Source organism: Myripristis murdjan, chromosome 16 (assembly GCF_902150065.1).
Source record: "Myripristis murdjan chromosome 16, fMyrMur1.1, whole genome shotgun sequence".
Taxonomy (NCBI): Eukaryota; Metazoa; Chordata; class Actinopteri; order Holocentriformes; family Holocentridae; genus Myripristis; species Myripristis murdjan.
The window spans coordinates 12,607,501-12,629,797 of NC_043995.1; the positions used below are offsets into that span (position 1 = coordinate 12,607,501).

The 22,297-nt window shown below is 42.1% G+C and overlaps 1 protein-coding gene across 3 annotated transcripts in view; it reads right to left on the bottom strand.

Annotated features, from left to right (window-relative positions):
* Positions 1-22,297, bottom strand: part of vps13b (vacuolar protein sorting 13 homolog B) — a 379,425-nt gene that overhangs the window by 117,760 nt on the left and 239,368 nt on the right. For all 3 annotated transcript variants that reach the window (XM_030071613.1, XM_030071615.1, XM_030071614.1), the window contains 3 exons: positions 9,902-10,105; positions 4,598-4,724; positions 2,581-2,724 (listed from right to left, as the gene is read on the bottom strand). In XM_030071613.1, coding sequence (XP_029927473.1) covers positions 2,581-2,724; positions 4,598-4,724; positions 9,902-10,105 — 475 coding nt within the window. The remainder of the gene's footprint in view (positions 1-2,580; positions 2,725-4,597; positions 4,725-9,901; positions 10,106-22,297) is intronic.

Genomic DNA, 22,297 nt, shown 5'->3' on the forward strand with positions numbered 1-22,297 from the left:
TGAGCTTGTGATCGGAGGGGTGCTGGTTCCAGTCTCTGGGCTAGCTGGGGTAATGTGGGTGGGGAAATTGAATGAGGTAAACTCTCCTATCCCTCCACTACTATGGTTGGGGCACCCTTGAGCAAAGCATTTTCAAAGCTTTCAGCATTTTCAAAGGCCAACACTGAAAAAGGCAGTACTTACTGTGACTGTGTGGAACTGTGTGAATGTGAAGCAAGGTGTTGCTACAAAAAACAAGTCTGCTCAGCTGACTTTCCCATGGCAATACAAATCAAGATATTTTCACTCATAGATACAGCATAGGGAGCTAGGAATAAGAGTAGTTTTCCAAATTTTTCAAATTGCCCACAGTGTCCTCTGTAAGTTGACCAGCTGTCCAGCCAGTGGACCTCCTAAAATAGCTGCTGAACTTTCTCATCCTGTCCTGAACCCAGGTGAACCCTCTACAGCCGTCAGCTGCCCCTTGGCTGAATAAAGTCATGAATCATTACAAGCCAGGGGTGAGGGCTCCAAGATCAGCCAAATCAGGACCAGATGCACGGCAGGCACCTCCCGAAGACTGTCTACCGTTAAAAAAAAAAAAAACACCCACCAAGCGCCAAACCAGCAAACCGGACACCATCTCTCTCAGGAAAGCAAGCACATTCATTTCCTATAGTGCTACATAAACAAACCTAATGGTGACTTTAAGGTATTGATTGTGACACTTGGTTTCTATGGTGTCACTCTTGTTATTTTTGATCTAATGAGGCTGTTGTTGACTTCACTGATGCTGTGAGCACCTTTAAATGGGAAAGGGGTCATTTCAGTGTGTCCATGCCTGTGAACATCTAGAACATGTGTATGCAAAGAGTGTTTGTTTTGTTCTTCCCGCAAGAGCACAGTTATTACAACATGCATTCTAGTGTGTTGGTGGTAGTTTCCAGAAACCGAGTATGATCACTGTGCCGATCTAATCTGCATTACTTTCCCAAATGCCAACTACACCACACTACAGCAGCCCTTACTGGATCTTACGCAGTCACTTCACGTCAGTACACCCGCCCACGTAAAGAAACCCAAGAGGAGATAACAGTAAAATCACTCTGTCATCTCACTTAATTTCACCCCATCCCCCCTCCTCTCCTCTGTCCCCTTCCCTACTCTCTGCTTCCCATCCTCACCGCAGCTGGTAAATATTTTTATATTGTGTTCCATTAGAAAGCTTTATTAAGCGGTCAGACGGGGCAAATGGCGCCTGGAAGCTCCCTATTCTGTAAACAATAGGAAGGGCCCTGAAAGCTGCAGCTGAGCACGGCACAGTAAACTAAGGCCACATTAGCGAACTGCCTTGCTACGAGTGAGTAAATATTTAAATGTGTTACATTCACCCAAAACAGTCGGAAGGGATTGGTTGAGGCACGGTATCAGGGAAGCGTCTTTGATGGATTCTGAGTCATGAGGAAACTGACATGGCTCTGTGGAATGATTTGGAAATGGATGTCTACTGTCAAGTTGTGGCACCATGGGAACATTAAGAGCTCGTTAATAATAACAGCAAGGAAGACAGGATGTGAGAGTCAGGGTGTATGTGTATGAGTGTGTTTTCTTACATTTATGACCAAACTTCACTTGTTCTTATGTATTTATGTGAGAGTCTGTGTGTGTGTGTGGGTGTGTATGTGTGTAGCACAATTCAAACTTTTTATATTTTTTCATGCATGTATATTTACTTCATATATTGCTGTGCTGTACAAACAGAAAAAGGGTTCTTCAAGTGTTGTTTGCCTTGGGTAGTGGTCCTATTGTACAGCTCTGTTATGGTACAAAAATAAAGAAAAATTTTCTGACACTATCCAGCACCATTTCTGTTAAAAGTGTATGCTAATATAAACATGACATGTTTAGTTCTGCTCAATCTTTGCTGTGTCCTCTTAGTAGATGTTGCAGTGATCCATTTTTAGCACAGGGATTATTAAAGATTCAAGGTTCATCTAATGAAATGTGACCTAATCTTACTTAATGTAATGTCATAGAATGTGATGTTATGCAATATAATGTAATCAAATTCAATTTCAAATTTCTTTAATTGAATCAAATCCACCGGTTGTACAAAAAGTCAGAAATTACAGAGATAATTACCATTCTGTGTTTATAAATGGCTCAACTTTAAAACGGAAATTCCAAGAACACTTGCACTACTGAGAACAAACATATTTTAATAAAGCAAATGTGTTGTGGCACATGGCCTTCGACGGGGTTTGTTAAACTCAATCTACTGTAGAAATGAATGTGGATGGCATCATTGTGTCTGATCTCTGAATGGAGGCACTGGTTCAAAATCCACTTGTAAAAAGCAGTTGTGATATTTGTTTGGTTGGCAGTTTCCCTATGATTCCAGACTCACTGAATACCCTACATAGTAAATCTACAGTATCTGTGTTTCAGAATGTGCACCTCTTCTGTTGCATCCTTATTTATGTCTTTTACTGCTGTTTTCATCTATGTGGACATATTGTTAATAAAACTATTTAATTGTTGATGCTTATATGTGCATTTGGAATTGTTCTCGTATTTGTTTGAAGAATAAATGTAAGCTACCTCAGTGCTCTTCTCGGGGGTATCCATGCCCACCATGTTGTCTCTGATAAGCTGCTGAAGGAGCTGGACCTGGGCAACACTGAGGTAAAAGTCCAGACTGCTGGTCACATTGACTTCTAGAGAGTGACCACACACCACCACTTCCTAGAGAAGACAGGAGGACAAAAGGGAACGGGTAGGCGGAGGAGAGAGCAAGGAACCAAACACAAAACAAAATCAGGATTGTTTGCGACCTCACACACTTTTCTCCCCAAGCCCTCTGTCTCCCCAGTTTTATTCAATTACTCCCTTTATTTACTCTCTATCTCGTCTCTCTCATGCCCTCTACCTCAGCTTTTCCTCCTTCCTCTCAACCCTCTCCTGAGTCCCACCCACAACCAGCAGTGCAGCCCTCAAACTAGAGGACACATCTAACATAAAATCACTCACTAACATTAACATACACACACATAGGACGGAAACACACAAGAATATTGAGGCCACGTAAACATATTCCCTTCAGTCCAAAACTGCTATTTTTTTAGTATAAAATATTCCACATCATCATTTACTATTCTTCATTTTATGTCTTCCTACAAGCACAAGCTGTTTTAGTAATAGTACAAGTACTACAGTAGGAGTACTGAAGTACTAGTAGCAAGAGAAGTATTATGGCCTAAGACAATAATATCATGATATTACAATAACGATTAACAAATACATTCCAGGGTTGAATGACAATTTACATAGACTTTAGATTGCCTAAATAATGATAGCTGTTTCATTTGTATTATCAGTTAGTTACAATAAAGTAAGCATGCATAAATTATTTGCAAAACTGAACTGAAACTCAGAGTTTTAGAATTGTCATACAGAATTTTAAATCCGTCATACATTATGTGGTTCAATGGCTACCATCAGCGTCCTCCTGTTCTGTTTGTGTTGTTACTGGCAGTGAGTTTCCATGTCTCTGGGAGTTTACAAATCACTCTGTGTATGTGTGTTTGTGTGTGTGTGTCAGTGTGTGAACTATGGATTAGCTGTTATGCATTGTCAAGGGGCATGTTAGCGTGGACGGATGAGGCATCAAAGAGGCAGGAAGTCTCAGAGAGCCATGCCAGAAAACATCAGCTGTATAAGCAGAAAGGTTTGAACTCTGTGGGTCAAAAGCCTCCATTACATGGCAGCCTGACTGAGGATTCTCTAATGAGGAAGTTACTGTATGTTAAGAGGTAAAACTTAAATACATTTGACATCTCACATAATCAATGTCTAATTTCAGAAGAACGTATTGGGGAAAATAATGGCTGCAATCATGGTTGCAACAGTTTATGGTCAAAGGGCACAAGTGGTCAGTAGAACCACTCAACAAATTGGATACTTCTATAGAGAAAGGTATATATTCACAGACTGATTAACTGTGTTCATGTTTGAGAAAGTCCTTATACTGTAGAAACAGCCACCTAGACAACTATTTTTATTTAGTAACAGACATTAAACATGAATGCTGATATTTATCAAAACAGTAATCGGCAACTTTTTTTTTTTTTTTTAATAAAATGTCCATTTTGAAACTTTCTGTTGCTAATTACAGCATACAACAGTGATTCAACCTGCTGCCACATCTAATTTACAGCTGCTTTTCAAATCATCTTTGAAGGAGTTCCTCTTTTCTGGGGAAAAAAATCCTGTACCACACATTAAGTGTTGTGTTTTATATTTACGGAAAACAGGGGTGATTTGTTTGGACTAAACATAAGTAGGTAGAAGAAACAGAAGAATTTCCAGTCTACGCTGAGTGCCTTTATTTGTCCAGTATGTTGGACTGGTGACTACTCTACTCTGACTACTCAGTGCTAAACATCAAAGTAATGAACTCTTATCACCACAAACAAGAAAAAAAACCCTCAGTGGATTAGAACCCTGACTGTTTTTGTGTTACTAGCTCATTGGGTCCACTCTTCTCAAAAATTGTACTAATTTTTAGACAAACATGTAATGCTTGATTTATGAAAAGCTGTGTGGAGTGGGTACTAGCCTCTGCCTGTCCAGTGTCAGGGGAAAGGGTCTTGCTGAAGATGATGGCTGGGGCAGCAGTCACCCGGACAGAGAAGTCAGTCAGGATGGGTGTCAGGATGGCCCGGCGTTCCTGGTGCCGCCTGATACTGGACACAGACACATACAGATCAAACTGTTAAGACTATATTTCATCAAAAGACTCAGTTATGTAATCTTAGAAATGGATGAAAAGTCTTTTGGATGCGCTTCATTTGGTTGCTACTGCATTTGCTGATAGTCATCAAGGCCTACAAGTACAAATACTTACTATACAAGGGGACTGTCCAGATTAATGGGTATGATAATGTACTTTATGACAATTTAATTTACATTTTCAATGAAAATGAATTCAATAAGTAGATAATTACATTATAGAATACACAATAGTCCCAATGTCAGTGTTTCCAGCACTATACTCCAACAGTAACAACTACCATAAGGGACCACTTATTCACTAAAATTCCCCACTTCTATTTACTAATAACTTGTTATGGTTACCAGTTGTAAAATCTCTGTAAGACTGTCCCATCTGCCTAAGAATGACAAGTCAACACAACACAGTCAAAACCGCAAAACGTTCACAACTGAACTATTGTTATGCCCCTAGCTGACAAGTAGACACACATTTCAAACTTGCTCTGGCTTTTCAAAATTCAAACCAGTAGGGTGAAAAAGCTGAACTCCAAATAACAGACTTCAAAATCGATTTTCCCTTGCAGGCCAGACCTGTGAAATATTTCCATAACGAGGCATTTCAAATTTCTGGTCTAACACATTTTAGCTGGAAGCTTGAATATGGTTACAGAGACAGAGTGAGACGTTATTTGACAAGTCTCAATTGGGAACACCCCTTAATTGTATACACAAGCTCAAACTGAGACCTTCTCACATCAACTCTCTCCATTTCACTAATGTTCATTCCCACAATCAAGTCATATTTGTGGGAACATTTGTTAGCAGTAAAACAAATATACAAGTGGGCTTTATAAGGTGGTGTTAATTGCCACATCTGCTGCCATTAAAACAATCAAGCGGCACAGCTTCCAATATTTATAGTTGGCCAGGATTAGAGAAGGCCCTGTTTCTAGGTGGCCTGGAATACAGTACTTAACCAGAACCACTATCATATTCACTTCTGCTATACAAATGTGCATTACCGATGCCCTTAAGGGATCACTCTCCAACACATTTCTTTTCGGAGAGAGTTTGAGGGAGGCCTAATTCAGAGGTGAAATGATCTGTGAGAGGCCAATTGGCATTGGCTAATCTCCCCTCAGACAGGGATTGAAACAGTGAGTGTCCCGTTGCAGGGGACAGGTGCTATCATTCACCAGTAAGGCAAGGAGGCATACAGCTCGGTTTACCAGTAAGATGGGGCCTCAGACTGGGCCGGAGAGCCATGTATGGAAAGCCCCCCAATGGCAGGATTTCGATGGGGATTTGTGATTGTGTGTGTGCATGTGTGTATATTTGTGTGTCTACACAAGTTCAAGTCACTCTTTGAATATCCATGCGTGTACACATCTCTGAATGGGTGTGGTGTAAATAACAAAAGACAGAGAAAATGAGCTTGAGTGAGTGTGCAAAGAGCTTATGATTCATACAAAGCTAAACGGTGTGAACAGTGAGTAAGGCATTCAGTGACAAAGACACAGCAAGAGAGAGGCCTGTCCAGGGTCAATGAGAGGAGGGGAGGTGGAGAGAGTTCACAGCTCCCTGACACTGGGTCTTTCCTAGCCTGGAACTATACCCTGTGACGAGGACGGATCCTGTCAGCAGACCCACAGTGTTGGAATTTCCTCGCAAAAAAAAAAAAAGAAAAGCCTCAGGAAGCAAGCTGACCCCACCGCTGATCTTCAACTACTGGAACTGGAAAAAAACCTGGAGAGCGATCATTCCACTAGTCCAACACTAAAGTGGAGTGGAGGGATACATGGAGGGGGGGTGGAGGGGGAAAAGGTGTGAACTTTGAAAGTGGTGTGTGTCAAAACTTGTTACAGCCAAAGTGGAGTGTTTCTGTGGATGATTGAAACGGACAAATAAAGCCATGAACTTGACTCCTCTTTCTTTTGTGTGTTGGAACATTCTAAATCACATATTTAATTACAGCTTGGTTGTGGTAGTGGCTGAGGCAGGGGTATACAGTACAGCACACCGCAGTACAGCAAAGCTTTCCAATACAGCCTCCAATGCTGTGCCTGCCAGAGTTGGAAACAAGGGAAACAAGGAAGCAACCACAGATACCTTGAATGGTTTGTTTGGAAGCTATTGGTCAGCTGGCTTGAGTCACAAGATAGCAAAATACCACCTTAAGCTGCAATTCAAAACCTCAAAAAACAATAGCTCTGACCTCTTCAATTTGGCCACACAGGTACACATTCTCTCACTTATATGGCCCTCAGTCATAAATAATGGGAAGAAATCACAAGGAAATATTACATTTGTTACATTTAAGTGATATTCTTATACAGAGAAACTTACAATGAGTGTGTAGGTGAGGACACAGGACAAAAGGACCATACTGGACACTGTATGGAAAAAACCTAGTTCTGATTACAGGATGGTCTCTCTAATCACTGGGCCACCATGTCACCTATGTAACTGACAAATTGTTTGATGTATACTGCCTTAACAACAAATTATTGTCAATAACACTACATCTATCCCATGGGTTCCAAATATTTACTGTTTGGCAGCATGTTAGGTCACTGTGCAATCATGGTCTGAGTAGAAATCCAGACCTGCAACAATTTCGAAAGAAAGTAGAGTCTGCTCAAAAGGCACTCAACATCTTACGAAGCCTGAGGTGTGAGCCCAAAATCTCACCTCATTGCCCTTTAAGACAATCTGGCCTCGACATATCAGTACTAAGCTCCAAAAGCCTTGTTCTCATAGAGAGAGAAAGAAATAGAGAGTAAGAAAGAAAGAATGTGAGCAGTCTAAGCCCCAGTAGCCTCATACCCACTCACACAGCTGGTGGGACAGTGATAGGATCGCCAGGCAGAGTTCAAGACTATAATGTGGGTCCAAGTTTGCTACTAAAAGCGGATCTTTTACAATAGACCCTGGCTGTCAATGGTTAGAGTAGGTCAGTACAAGCAAAGATTTTGAGGTGGACAGAAGATGGAGTAAAAAGAAAAGCTGGGTGGCCCAGTGGTTAGAGAGATTGTCCCATGACCAAAACATCACAGGTTCACTCATATGTCCTGGAGCCAAACACTAAATCCCTGCAGTCTTCTAATATAAAATTTGTCTCCTGCTTCCTGAACACCAACTGTTAAAAGCAACTCATCGCCCTAAACAAAATATAGAGCTACTACAAAAGCCCATATGCTTTGATACAAAAGGGCATCTCCAAATGCTTTGCAGTTGAAAGCATCCATTTGCATCCGGGCTCCCACCAGAATGCTAAACACCTCTACTAAATCGACTAAATCCTGATTGGCCTACTTCTACCTATGTTCACTACTTAAATAAATGGCAATCTTTCTTGACCAAGAGAAATGTCAACAAACTGTTTAAAGTACATTATGAAAAGAGGAAGAATGCTAATAAAGAGAAAGGGATCGAAGGGCAGAAAAATAGTGACGACAGAGCTAGAACAGGGTCGCCAGTAAACAACTTTTGAATGGTTGTAATAATAAAGGGTCCTAAGGCAGGTCGGAGAGCTACGGGCTCAGCAGCCGCAGCAGCAACAGCAAGTGGTTGTTTCTTGGCAACTATCCATAGACAATCATACTGTAAAGAAGCGTGTTCTGAGACAGGTTTGACTTGACCGTGCTGTGGAGATCTTGCTACAAAACCACCCAACACTAGTTACAACCCCAGATTTGTATTACTTTTTTCTATGTACGTGTGTGTAGAGTGTATTGAAGACTGTTTTGCAATAACTATGTATAAGTGTCTAAAATGTATATGTTTATGTGATGAGTGTGTTTCTGAGTGTGCATGTGTGTGATGTGTACATATTCTCCGCCAGCCTCACTCCAAGCCCTGATGACCTGTGAGTGCTCAGTCTCAATCAGGCCCGTGTTGATTTTGCACGGCGCTGCATTCTTCCACAAGGCTTATTTTTAGTTGACAGGGAACAAATCTGGACTCCTTGCCTGTGATTCTGTGATTTTTGGGCCCGTTCCCTCTCAAAACATGAGTGGAAAAAAAGGATGTGGGGCCAAACAGGCCGTTACACCAGTGCTTGTTTTAGCTCCCGAGTCTATAAAAAAATGACAGGGTTTGTAATTATGACTGTGCATGCAGAGGCTCCATGAGAGGGAGCTAACTCAATAACTACATGCTGCTCCCACATCAAGACTGATGAGATGAAATATGGGACATGCACAGCAGATCACACACACACACACACACACACACACACACACACACACACACACACACACACACACACACGCACACACACACACAGAGTACCTGACACATATGCGGTAATGCATGTTAAGGTAGAAAAAAGATAATGAATACATGACATCTTAATCAAAGATTATAACAATAACACAGACAACCAAAGACATCATGTGAAGGCATGGGAGAACATTCAAGGCTTTTAGTTAACACGATGCTTTGCTATTGCTATTCTGTATTGTTGGATAGGTAAATGTCTTACCTTACAATGGTTAGGTGGATGCTCACCTCAAAACTATGCCTAGATGTAGCAACTTACACATGCAGGAGAATCAGGTGAAATCCACCATATTTTTTTTTCTCAAAACACACCAATCTTGACATAATTAGCTAGGACCAGAGGTGACATCAAAACTGTCTTCTAATGTATAGCTGACATACACTGGAAGTACAAACTACTGTACATTGATTACACTGATGTGCAATACACTTATGTGGTGAATCCAGAAGCCATAATGCCTTATTGATTTCACCTTATTAAGTCTACAGTACACAGATCATAAAGGATGAGATGTAGATAAGGAGAAGCAGATGAGATAGGGAGGGGTTCTGAAGCTTATAGACAACTGAGATACGGATTGTAGAAAAGGAGCTGCAACTAACTATCAAGAGGATGTCCACAGTATTTTGTACACTCAGTGTGGGAGGATGTTCCAAATCAAAGAGCGCAATTGACTGATTGGTACTTTCATGCAATTTTGACACAACAAAACCAAAAACAAAAAAACATGCAAGGCTGAATTCGATGGGAGATGTAAGTGAACAACGCTACAAGAATTTATGTGAATGTGATTGAAAACTGGGAATGTCCCTTCCTTGGTCTTAAATTAAATACGGTAGTGTTTCCCATCTATAGAGTCCCCACCTGCTGGCCATATTCCACTCCAGGGCCGGGTTCTGTGAGCTCCTCTCATTCTCTGCTGATACCCCTCCTTTCGCTCCCTCCTTTTCTGGCTTCAGCTGCTCCCATTGGGCCGTGCCGATGTTGATGGACTGGAGGTCCAACTGGTACTGACGGTCTTCCACCTCAGAACCAGGGTCACGTAGGATGCCCAAGTTCAACGCACGTCTAAGGGGACAAGTGGGACACGGTGATTTAGAGTATTTGTTAAACATAGTTTGCAAATAGGTCAAGGAATTGTCAGCACTTGTCTGAAAGCAAGGAGCTCAATGGAGAATCTAGATATTTGACAGACAGGGACATCATCAGGTCCAATGCATGTTGGAGCTTAAGAAAAAGAGTGGGATTATTGCTGGGTAACAGGAATTATACATGCAGTATTACATTTTTAATACATGTATATATAAGTGGCAGGGAGGTTGTGGGTTGATTAGAAGTCACATTCAACATGCTGGTTATGAATCTTCAAGTACGACAAATGTGAATGTATAAAACATGGATATGTTCTATTTATTATGTCTGGGTCACACTGGGTCAGGTGGTTCTTTACACAGCCAATTACAATAAAATGCATTACAGCTCCAGCAGTAGACCTGGTAGCCTGTTATACTGAACCAGTAAAGAGGTCCTGGCTCTAGGCCCTAACCACTACTGACTCCCTCCTTCCCTCTGCCCATTTAGTGGTTTAGTAGCCCAAGTTACTTCCAGACTGATTTATGGCTAAATCAAACCCTCACATAACCAGAGCTCAGACAAATAACCTCACAGGACTCAGGTGAAATCATTTGCCTTTTAAAAAGCTCTGATTTATGCCAACTTATCATCGGCAGTAAACATTGTTTAAAACCGTCTGGACTGCACGGTAGTCTGGAGACTGGGGCCACACTACCTCTCCCTTTCTATCTTTGTCTCCTGGAACACAGGACTTCAACAGTATACACAAACTGTGACAGGGTAGAAGAGATGTAGAGATATGTCAGGAGTGGGCAGCGCTCTCTCTTTAGCTGAAGTGCTGCAGTCAAGTGAGCAAACACCGTCCAGTCTGCGCCAAGAAACAATGATGTCATCTATTTTGCCTCTGAAAGACAAGATCCTGACGAATTCACAAGGCAAAAGGAATAATCAAAATTCAACATCTGCATATGACATCAGGGCCTTTGCTTCGTTATGATATGTTTATTTGTGCTGGTGAATTCAAATGAGAGCTTAAATGGTATAAATAACGGCTTAAAATGGCTACAGATGTAGCGACAGCATGAGTAGTTTTATTTGTTTCGGCAACGTCAATGGCAATTTTCATATAGCGTTTCTCTCCCTCAGCCACACTGGGCAGGCCTCTACCAGAGCGTGATGTTATGACAATGAGCACCAAGTACAAAAACAATGGCAATGGGAGATCAGAGGTGTATAACTGGATTTAGCTGGATTTGTTGACATACAAACAAGTGAAACAGATCCTTAATCAACATTTGGAACCACATTTATCAACAGAGTATGATATAAGTCAAACCAAGAACCCTGTAAGGTTTGGGTGGGATGTGTCAGTCTAGATTCATTAGGCCTTTTGTAACAGTACCTCCATCACCCTCCCCAACCCCAAACTGTTTTTTTTTTTCACATTAAATAAACCACAGTTACCTCATATGCTTTCCAAATTATCTCTTAACTTCAGCTTATTTAGGAGACTCTCTTACTCATAATCAACATAACATGGGAGTCTAAAGCCAAGCCTCCACATTGCTGAGCTGCAGGGTCATCTCCAATGACATAAATAAATATGATAAACATTTGTCTTGGTCATGCAGCCAGTGGAAACCGGTGTGATTTAATATCAAAAGACATATTTCAGCCAATCGCAGGAAACGAGAGAGCTTCATTTCTGACAAATGAGGAGGGGAGGAATTTTGGAAGTTCCCCTCGGGGTGCAATAATAATTGAAGCCAGATTTTCTTGTTGTACATGCGGGGGGAAAAACACTGGCGGTTTGACATATTTGATTGGTCATGTGAAGACCACACTGCTTGGCCAAGAGGAATCAGAGAATGTCTTGGGAAAGCACAGCGCTCACTCTGCCCACCATATACACGGCTGAACTAAAAACATACAGAGTGGGGCAGGTGGAACACACCCCTCTGCTAGGTCTCACATGCCATTATCAGACATCTGCCTGCTGCTGCCATGTGGAAAATATGAAGAAAAATGAAAATAACAAGTCATAAATGGCATATGCTCTCACAGATGAGGGAGGCAAGGGGGATGGGGATGGAAGGAGAGAGAGAGAGAGAGAGAGAGAGAGAGAGAGAGAGAGAGAGAGAGAGAGAGAGAGAGAGAGAGAGATTTTTCTCAAACACGAGTACTTAACTTGGCCCTTGTTCCTGAGCCAAACCTTATTTTAATTGCAGGAAAAGACCACAGAAACATTATTTTTTACGACAAAATTCTGCTATTTATAAAAATGGATCAAAAGCTCAGCAGTAAGAAAGTTCTGTTTCATGGCATTCATGGCTATTATGTTAAAAAACATTTCTCCTTCTTCTAACACAGTTTAAACCCAATTTGAGTCTGAAAAGGCACTGATTTCGCATCAGAACTGAAATATGAAGGCTTGGCTCCAACATTATTGTGGCTCAAATTCAAACCCCCCATTTAATTCAAGTCCTCCAATAGGATACAGCAGACAAAATAGTGAAGACACGGCAGTGCCTCTAGAATGCAAAACTTGGAGAAAGCTATTCACTGGTACTTCATCACAGAGAAAAAAAATGATGTTCCAAATTCCTTTGAACAGAAAATATGTAGAGAAATTTACAAATGGGCAATTAACTGCAAGTTGAGTTCTCATGCATGTGCTGGGCACATTACCAATCATAATTTGTTATTAAGCAGACGTGTGGGAGGACTGCTTGATGTACAGCAGATTTAGGGCTGTAATGCTGGGGTACTAATAGGATTCACAGAGGGACCTTGTGGGCACATTACCTAGCATGAACATTAGGTAATGTGAAAAGACATGCACTGATAAACAGCAAATATACACATTTCTCCTTTATGTGCCATACAGGCATTAGGTGGATCTCATGAGGGGCTAATTTTGCTACTGTGAAAAATCTGAGGTAGCCTCCAGACCTGATATACACTATATTACCAAAAGTATTCGCTCACCCATTCAAATGATCAGAATCAGGTGTCCTAATCACTTGGCCTGGCCACAGGTGTATAAAATCAAGCACTCAGGCATGCAGACTGTGAAACAAGACATTTGTGAAAGAATGGGCCGCTCTCAGGAGCTCAGTGAATTCCAGCGTGGAACTGTCATAGGATGCCACCTGTGCAACAAATCCAGTCGTGAAATTTCCTCGCTCCTAAATATTCCACAGTCAACTGTCAGCTCTATTATAACAAAATGGAAGCGTTTGGGAACAACAGCAACTCAGCCACGAAGTGGTAGGCCACGTAAAGTGACGGAGAGGGGTCAGCGGATGCTGAAGCGCATAGTGCAAAGAGGTCGCCGACTTTCTGCACAGTCAATTGCTACAGAGCTACAAACTTCATGTGACCTTCAGATTAGCCCAAGTACAGTACGCAGAGAGCTTCATGGAATGGGTTTCCATGGCCGAGCAGCTGCAGCCAAGCCACACATCACCAAGTGCAATGCAAAGCGTCGGATGCAATGGTGTAAAGCACGCCGCCACTGGCCTCTAGAGCAGTGGAGACGCGTTCTCTGGAGTGATGAATCACGCTTTTCCATCTGGCAATCTGATGGACGAGTCTGGGTTTGGAGGTTGCCAGGAGAACGGTACATTTCAGACTGCATTGTGCCGACTGTGAAATTTGGTGGAGGAGGAATTATGGTGTGGGGTTGTTTTTCAGGAGCTGGGCTTGGCCCCTTAGTTCCAGTGAAAGGAACTTTGAATGCTTCAGGATACCAAAACATTTTGGACAATTCCATGCTCCCAACCTTGTGGGAACAGTTTGGAGCGGGCCCCTTCCTCTTCCAACATGACTGTGCACCAGTGCACAAAGCAAGGTCCATAAAGACATGGATGACAGAGTCTGGTGTGGATGAACTTGACTGGCCTGCACAGAGTCCTGACCTGAACCCGATAGAACACCTTTGGGATGAATTAGAGCGGAGACTGAGAGCCAGGCCTTCTCGACCAACATCAGTGTGTGACCTCACCAATGCGCTTTTGGAAGAATGGTCAAAAATTCCTATAAACACTCTCCTCAACCTTGTGGACAGTCTTCCCAGAAGAGTTGAAGCTGTAATAGCTGCAAAAGGTGGACCGACATCATATTGAACTCTATGGGTTAGGAATGGGATGGCACTTCAGTTCATAGTATGAGTAAAGGCAGGTGAGCGAATACTTTTGGTAATATAGTGTATGTGCATGAATGGGAGGGAAAGAAGTTGAAGAGATACATACAGAGTTACATCAGTGTGTCTTGTATGTGTACTGTATAGAAGCAAAGTGTAAAAAAGTGAGATGGCATGGTGAAGAGTGGAATCTTGTGAGACCTCGATTACCATGCTGAGGTTTTGAAGGTTAACCGTGGTTCAAGGTTATAAAACAAACCACAGTGGGATCTGAAGTGACGCTAAGGGGCCGACAGTAGGAGTGTGTGGGAGCTGCGGGCTGTGTTCAACCCCCCTCCAGAGGTGCTCCTATGGGGCAGGGTGTAGAATCAGGGCTCTTGGCTATAATAGGCCTCCCTCTCTCCTCCGTCCACCTCCATCCCTTCCCCCCTTCCCCTCTTACCTCCCTCCCCGTGCCACGGGGGCAGGAAGCACCAGGGTAATACCAAGCCCACTAGCTTCTGGATCTCGTCACTCTGGAGCCCGCAACCTGAACCCGCAACCCTGGACCTGTTTTTCACTCCATTTCCCCAACAATCACATGCAATACATGTCTGCTTACACATTTGACAGAGGCAGGAGTGTATGTGAACATGTGTGTGTCTGTGTATGTATATAAGTGAAATGGGGCCCTCTGTTTCTGCTCTCCTGGTAGAACACACCGAGTAAAAATTTCATTGAGATCTCAGGCTTAATTCGACCAAGTCAAGCTAAATTATCTCTATATACAGATGTGCTATATTTCATGGGTGTTTAGGATTCTTTGTTCAGAGCAGACCCCAACTACTGTGTATTTGCAAAGAACACATGCTACAATGAATTTTAATGATGCAAGTCTTTTTGCTGTGTCATTTCATTTTGTACAGGGGTATCTACCAATCCATTCAAACACTAAAGTAATGTCCATGAGGTAAAGCATTTTTGGGAGACCAGTATCAAGCATATAACTGAGCCATAAATTATAATAAACCCAGTGTTCAATCAAGGTTGCAATATTCTTTCGTTGTGGCTCCAAATGTCATTAGCCAACCACCATTAGCACCCAGCAGCTTCTCCATGGTATTTCTCTTGTGGAAAGAGAGAAGTTGCATACCGGCTTCTTGATCAGCTCACAATAAGTCCCAGTGGCTTAACTCAAGAGTCTCAGTGGGCCCATGTGTGTGCCGAGGGGGAATTCATAAGCATTATGATTCATGAAACTTGCAATTACTTAGTAAGTTAAGCACCCCTGCCGACGGTGGTCCACTCTGAATTGCCAAAGTCTCGGTAACTTCTGAGCCATGGATTTATGACCCCAGTCAAGTCCAATTGCTGTTAATTTGCATCTACCAATTATAGTAATTAAGGCTCTGAATTAGAACGCTGAGCAGCCCTCGAAGTGAGAGGGGAAAATGATGTCGTGGAACATGGGGAGTCAGCAGAATATAAGACCCAGTCACTCAGGGCTTTTTATATCGCTGCTACTAAAATGATTTTTGATGACTAGAGCATTTAAGCAAGAGTCACATACACTCAAAAATCAAACAAAATATCCAAATCAGCAAAGCTTCAACAATACACCATATTTGTTACACTTGACCACGGAAAGCTGCTTACTCAAGGGGGTTTTGCACTGAGTACTATGATCTAATACAAGACAAGACACGAAACTCAATCTATGCTCCTCTCTCAATGGCAAAGTTCACATTTAATAAGAAATTTCAAATTGCTTGCTTTGTGTCTAGGCCGTGTTGTACTATTATATGCACACAAAAAGCTCAATAATCTTCTCTCTTTAAGTCCAACTGCATTACTCATCTCCACTGCTGCTCCCAACAGAAGCCTGTTATTCATTAGGCTGATTGCACTTTAAAGACACTCATACTCGACCAATTATATCATATTTACACAAGATCTTAGGAGGAAACTATTACTTCTATATACAGTACAAGCAGGGTTTAGCTCCAGCTCATACCACCCTTATGACAGAGGTATAAGATAGTAAGAAGTGGAGAGAGAGCACTAGAGAAAAAGGTCCTCTGTTTACAGTGAAATGGTGTATACCAAAAGTCAGTGTTTGCACTTTGACTTCAACATCTTAATTGCAGGAGTCATTTGTCTCCCATGCAGTTTACATGTCAGAGACGCTATATTGTTATAAACACAGTCAGTATTAGACATGTTACTCTGAGGATGCTGGCTAACATGTGCTTGCCATGATGGCCTGCTAAAGATGTCAGTCTGGACTATGTAATTTATAGGATCATCATGCACTAATTCAAACTCGGCTGCTTGTATCAAAGTTTCCGGTTGCAGAGAAGTCATCTGTCAATTGCGAAGACTGAAGAGATATTTCATTTGGCTTCAGCCAATGTGTATTTCATGGAATTTACACATACCAGTGACTACACACATTAAGCTGCTCTTTTTTCATCAGATTATGCCATGAATTACTGTACAGTAAAAATATACTCCAATTGTAGAGTAAAAATAAAACTTTAATAGAACCGGAGGTAGTGAGTCATTTCTTAACACAGTATAGCAGCCATGAGTTATGTTTAAACATACATTCAACAGCACACATCATTTGTTCATCAATCAGACTGTTGATGCACAGATTTAAGTTCATGAGGATACTGAAAGCGAAACTGAAATTCACTAAAACACATGGATGTCCCACTGCCTCTGTTCTAATTCACTATTACACACATATGCACGCATTTCCTGGTCTGCTTAACTTTAACTGCGTTCATCTCTTGCTTCTGGTTGCAGGTAGCTCTAAACACAGAGCATTCCAGGGTAATAGGGACAGTAATTCACTGGCTTTTTAAAGACACTGACTTCTCACTGTCTTCCTGAGTATGGTACATCTGCGATGGATCTACTGAAAAATGTGCCTTGGATCCTCTGCTGTGAACGACTGAAGTTACTGCTGCTGCTGCAAATCACTGGAAGGTTTGTGTATGCATGTGTGCTTAGACCCTCTTCTGTAGGCAATTGAAGTTGCTGCTGAGAATCACTAGGGGGTTTGTGTGTGCGTGTGTGTGTGTGTGTGTGTGTGTGTGTGTGTGTGTGTGTGTGTGTGTGTGTGTGCGTGTGTGCACTGCTGGACTAAGCTACACTTTTTCCCATAAAACTGAGTGGGCCAAAGCTTGTGAAATCACTTCCTCTGTTAGCAGTAACAGATTTGATATGCTTCCTCCCTGCTCTGAAAACGGACATAATGCTGCTTTTATAAAACATGTCAGACGGAGTTTTAGCAGCGGGTCCCTGATGCAGAGGTGTGAAGGGAATGCCTCGTTGACTTCCTCCGACCTCCAATTGAAACCAGATTTGTGTCCCCACCAAGCAATTTTACAATGATGTAATCCCACCGCCATTTTAATTCAAGAGGCCTTATCTTTAATTAATCGCTAAACACATGCGTGGAATAGATTATTCATAACTGGCTGCAGTAGGGAACATGGCAGGGGTAGCCAAGGATCTGGCTTGCCCTCATATACAGTCATTTTCATCAAGCTAAAGTAGAACAGGCACATACCTCAATGCTACTTTTATACTAATTAAAGGAAAATAATCCTGTTGCTGGAAGAAGATTCCAGACCTTTTTGCTAGTCTCTGGCAAGCGGCTTAACCTGCTCACGGCTCTGATTGACAAAGCCTGAACTGAATCAAACCTCTTCTGAAACAAAAAGAGCCCAGAATCACCCAGGACCAAAACCATTTATTCCAGCTGACGCAGTTTCAAGTGGATTGACGTATGATATCAGCGAGAACAATACTTGTACAGCTGCACCTCACATGTTGTATCAGAAGCACTGTCCAGATTGCCAGAACATGAACCCATACATGGAGCAGAGGTGGATGTTTCTGCTTTCATTGCCACATTTCACTTATAATTGTTGAGCAGAAGTACAATGGAGTCTTCTAGTGTTTCACTCATATGGACAGTCAGGACCACAGCCTTCATACTGTACAGCCAAACAGGCAACACGTAAACACACAAACGCATGAGCATTGCACAAAAGCATGCAAGCACAACCTCATGCATATACACATGTGCATGCATAATAGATTCATTTCACGATATGAACCTGAAACCAGGATGATTACATCGTCTTCATCACATTCCTCTTGATTTACTTCTGCACACAAATTGTTCAATGGGTCCTCCGGCAAGGAGGGTGTTTTATGGAGCTGTAAAATTAGGCTCGCTTTATGGATCCAACAGCATGAGCCACTACTGTTTTTTCCACTTGAAATTGATTAAGCGGTTCAATATTGCCAAGCTGGTCCGCATTAGTATACACAGGCGTGTTGTGTGTATTTTTGAAGATGCTCATTTTTATCTGTGAAAATGAGGGTCTTTGGCAGAGCACTTTGAAGTTGATTACACATTGTTTACAGCAATTATTGAATTCTGACAAATGTTTAAAGCAGCCAGATTACATATCAAGGCCTTATCCTTCTTGGGATAAAGCATGGAAATTTTCCTAAACAAAGTCAGGGAAATGATGGCCATTTTTGATTAGGTTAACGTATGCTACAGGTTTAGCAGACAGGCTGAACAAACATGTAATCGGATAGCTAAAACAGTAGGTCCTTCTCCTTGACGTTTGCCTTGACCTTAAACAACATTTTGTTCTAATTCAAATTTCCTTCCAGCAAACAAAAAGCAGAATGAAACAAAATACAACGGCTTGCTGCTGGAAGCTCCCGCATAATGGAATTAAAAACTTATGTCTAAATCACAAGCTTTAAGGGGAGGCAGGTCAGACTTTGAGAACATGAGAGCAGTTTGGAAGCCCCCGGTGCCGCCCAAGACAACAGGGCTACAACCACTTTCTCATGAGATAGTGTCCAAATACTTTTATGTCAGCAATGAAAAACAGCATAAAATAATTAGAATAATCTGGGGCACACATGCTTCCTACATCAGCTAATTCTTCCTCCTCCGTGACTGACTGTGGGGCCAGTGTTTATAATTCTGAAGCGGATCTCAAATTCATCCAAACCGCTGAGCGTATTTATACAAAGTGACATTTCTATATGGGAGAGTTCCCTCCTTTTTCTCCTCTTACTTAAGAAATTGTATTGGGGGAGTGAAGTCCTAAGCTTATCTAATTCTACTAGTGATGCTGTTGATTTTGGGCAGGAAAGAAAGGGAAAATGGTGAAAAATTGAGAAATAGTGGAGGGGAGTGTAGGAAAGAGAAGAGGAATGAAAAAGAGAGCAAGTCTTCAATCAGAAAAAGTAAATGCAGCACAAATGCAAGCAAAGTAAAAGGAAGGAGACAAACACAGTGAAGATGTACACAATTTAGCTCTAGGGGAATCGAGTTCGCTTGAGCTGACACTTGCACAATGCAGCAAGCTGAAACCTAAATAGCCTGAAGCAGGAATAAACCCAGGGACAGGTTCCCCAAAGCCAACCTGCACTGAAAATGAAAAGAATGACCATTGGACATTTGTAAGCAACAACATCTTACACAAAGTAAAAAGTTTCCCAAAGTTGGTGGTGCTGGCTGTTGCAACAACATTAAAATGCAAGCATGACAGAGTAAATAAAACAAAATGCTGACACGGTTTCAAGTAACCTACACAAGATCTCAACATTGCTCACATTTAAAAAAAAAAAAAAAAAAAGTCTGCAAAGACATCAATCAAAAAACACTACCATTAATGGCCTTAACTCTCCCTCTAGCAGCTCTCTGTTGTATCATGTGGTATCATTAAATGTGCTTGCATGTCATAATGCAATTTTTCCTGCTAAAGTGAGGAAAAATATCCTCTGAATTCCTGTATGTACATAGGGCGTGAAAGACAGGGTACCAGACAGAACTGCCATGTGAGAAGAGGTTAGGTAAAACAAAAGTGCCCTCCACCTCCGAACAGGTGGCTGAAGTGGCTTAAATTGGGAGACCTTCACCAGGCCAATGGTGGAATACAAGCTGCTTTCCATCAGCCTCATCTGGAGCCTGTCATCCAATGGCAGTGGTCTCTAAGACAAGCCTCAGACTGGTTGTTCCTGCGTGTTGGTTGGCAATACACCTTGTTCCAATAAGCAAGAGGAACCATGCAGCTGTATGAGAACCAGGAAAGGCAGAGAAACTGAGGGGCGGGGGGGGGGGGGGGGGGGGGGGGGGTAGAAAGGAGAGAGAAAGATAAATGTGATAAGAAATTAAGACTGTAAAGTTATAGAAACTGACAGAAAAAAAGGAGGGAAGTGCTAAGGAAAAAACAGTTTGCAGAGAGTGAAAGAGGAAGGAAGTGAGGGAAATATGAATGAATAGTTGTCTCCATAATTATTTTCTTGCTCCAACACATCACCTCTGTTCTCTTCCTTCACTTCTGTTTTCCTCATGCGGCCCATTCTACTCATCTGCCTCTTCCTCTTTACCTGATTCCTTGTACTTGCATCTCCTGTCATCCTCCTCTCTTCTCTCTTACTATCGTCCAACTCCTCTGCACCGCTGTTCAGCTGCCAGTCAGTGTTTCATAGAGCAGCTCCAAAACAGTGAGGAGGAAGTGGCCCCTGCGGGCCAGGCTTCTGACAAACCACAGCTCTAAACAGGCAGCGCTGTGAAAACATGGCATTCAAACAACACAATGCCAAAACTTCAGACCAAACGCCGACATACAAACAGCCCCCAGGCACTGAGAACCGTTAATGGAAAAAAACAAAGGGAAAAAAAACAGGAGAGAAAAAAGGGATGAAATAATAATGAAGCGACAGCAGGGGGAGAGTAAAAATCAAAAACATACAAAAACAGAGCATCAAAAAAGAGTGTCTGTGTTGAGCTTGAGTGGGACTGGGTCTAGGTTTTATTAGAAGCAATTGAGAGAAGAGAAAGACAGACCGCTAACTTGATGACCCCCTCAGTGCCTCTGTGGGATGGAGTTTATATGTCCTGCAGAAGTCTTAAAAACATATTGGACAGGTGACCACACTGTTAGCAAGTGGTTGTAGGGAGTGACTGAGAAATGGAGTGAGGGAGCGGGGTAGGAGGGGTGGAAAAGGAGGGAATACGCAGTGCTTCTGTTGAGCAGAAAAGCTGTGCAGTGAACAGTCCAGGTGTAAAGAATTAGAGATGGCACATCAAACGGAGTTGCGCTCGGCCTCTTTCCTGTAACCCTGGTGGCAGGAAATGCTCTACAGCATCCTGTGAGCTGACCAGAGAGGGAGAGCGAAATCAGAGAGAAGGGGGCAACCAGGAGTGGAAAGAAAGTGGGAGGTGAGGAACAGAGGAGGACAGATGTAGAAAATGTTCAACAACATCCTGGAGAGAAAAGGGAGATAAAGGGGTGAAAGGGATAAGGGGAGAAAAAAAGGATGAGGTAAAGGAGAACAGAGGAAATTCTGTACAAAATCCTGCCGAGGCACAAGACTGAGAGAAAGTGTGAGCATGGAGAGGTGGAATTAAGAGAAGGAGCAAGGAGAGGGTAGGTGGAGGATATGCTGTACAACATCCTGTGAGATGACGGGGCCCTAATGGGCTGGGCTGCTGCAGGGCTGGAGGAGAACTGGATTGTGGAATGTATAAAGAGAGAAGGAGGTATAGAACAGGATACAACATTATGGGAGGCATGAAATAAGGGCATCAGGTTGAACTTGAGCTAGATGGTAGAAGGAAGATGGAGGGAGGAAGAGGACAGGATGAAGAGAAAAAAAGGTTTGTCACAGAAGGTACTGTAGAACATTGGATTTGGATTTAAAAGACAGATTCAGCATTTTTCATATTAAAATGAAAAATATTAAAATGTTAATACCCCTCCTTCATAACAGTGTCTTAAGTGAGAAATCATTATATCCCACCGTGAATGCCATGTTGTGGAAATTTTCACAACGGAAATTCCAAGTTCAGTGAACTCAGGATTAGCCAACTTAGCAGCTGAACAGTGTGCATGTATGTAATTATACAATCAATTATCATACATGCTGAAAAAACTTTTTAGAAAGCACTGTTTGCAATTTTTTTCTGGCTGGTCAGTTTCAAGATGTATTTGACTTGTGCTGTGAGATTC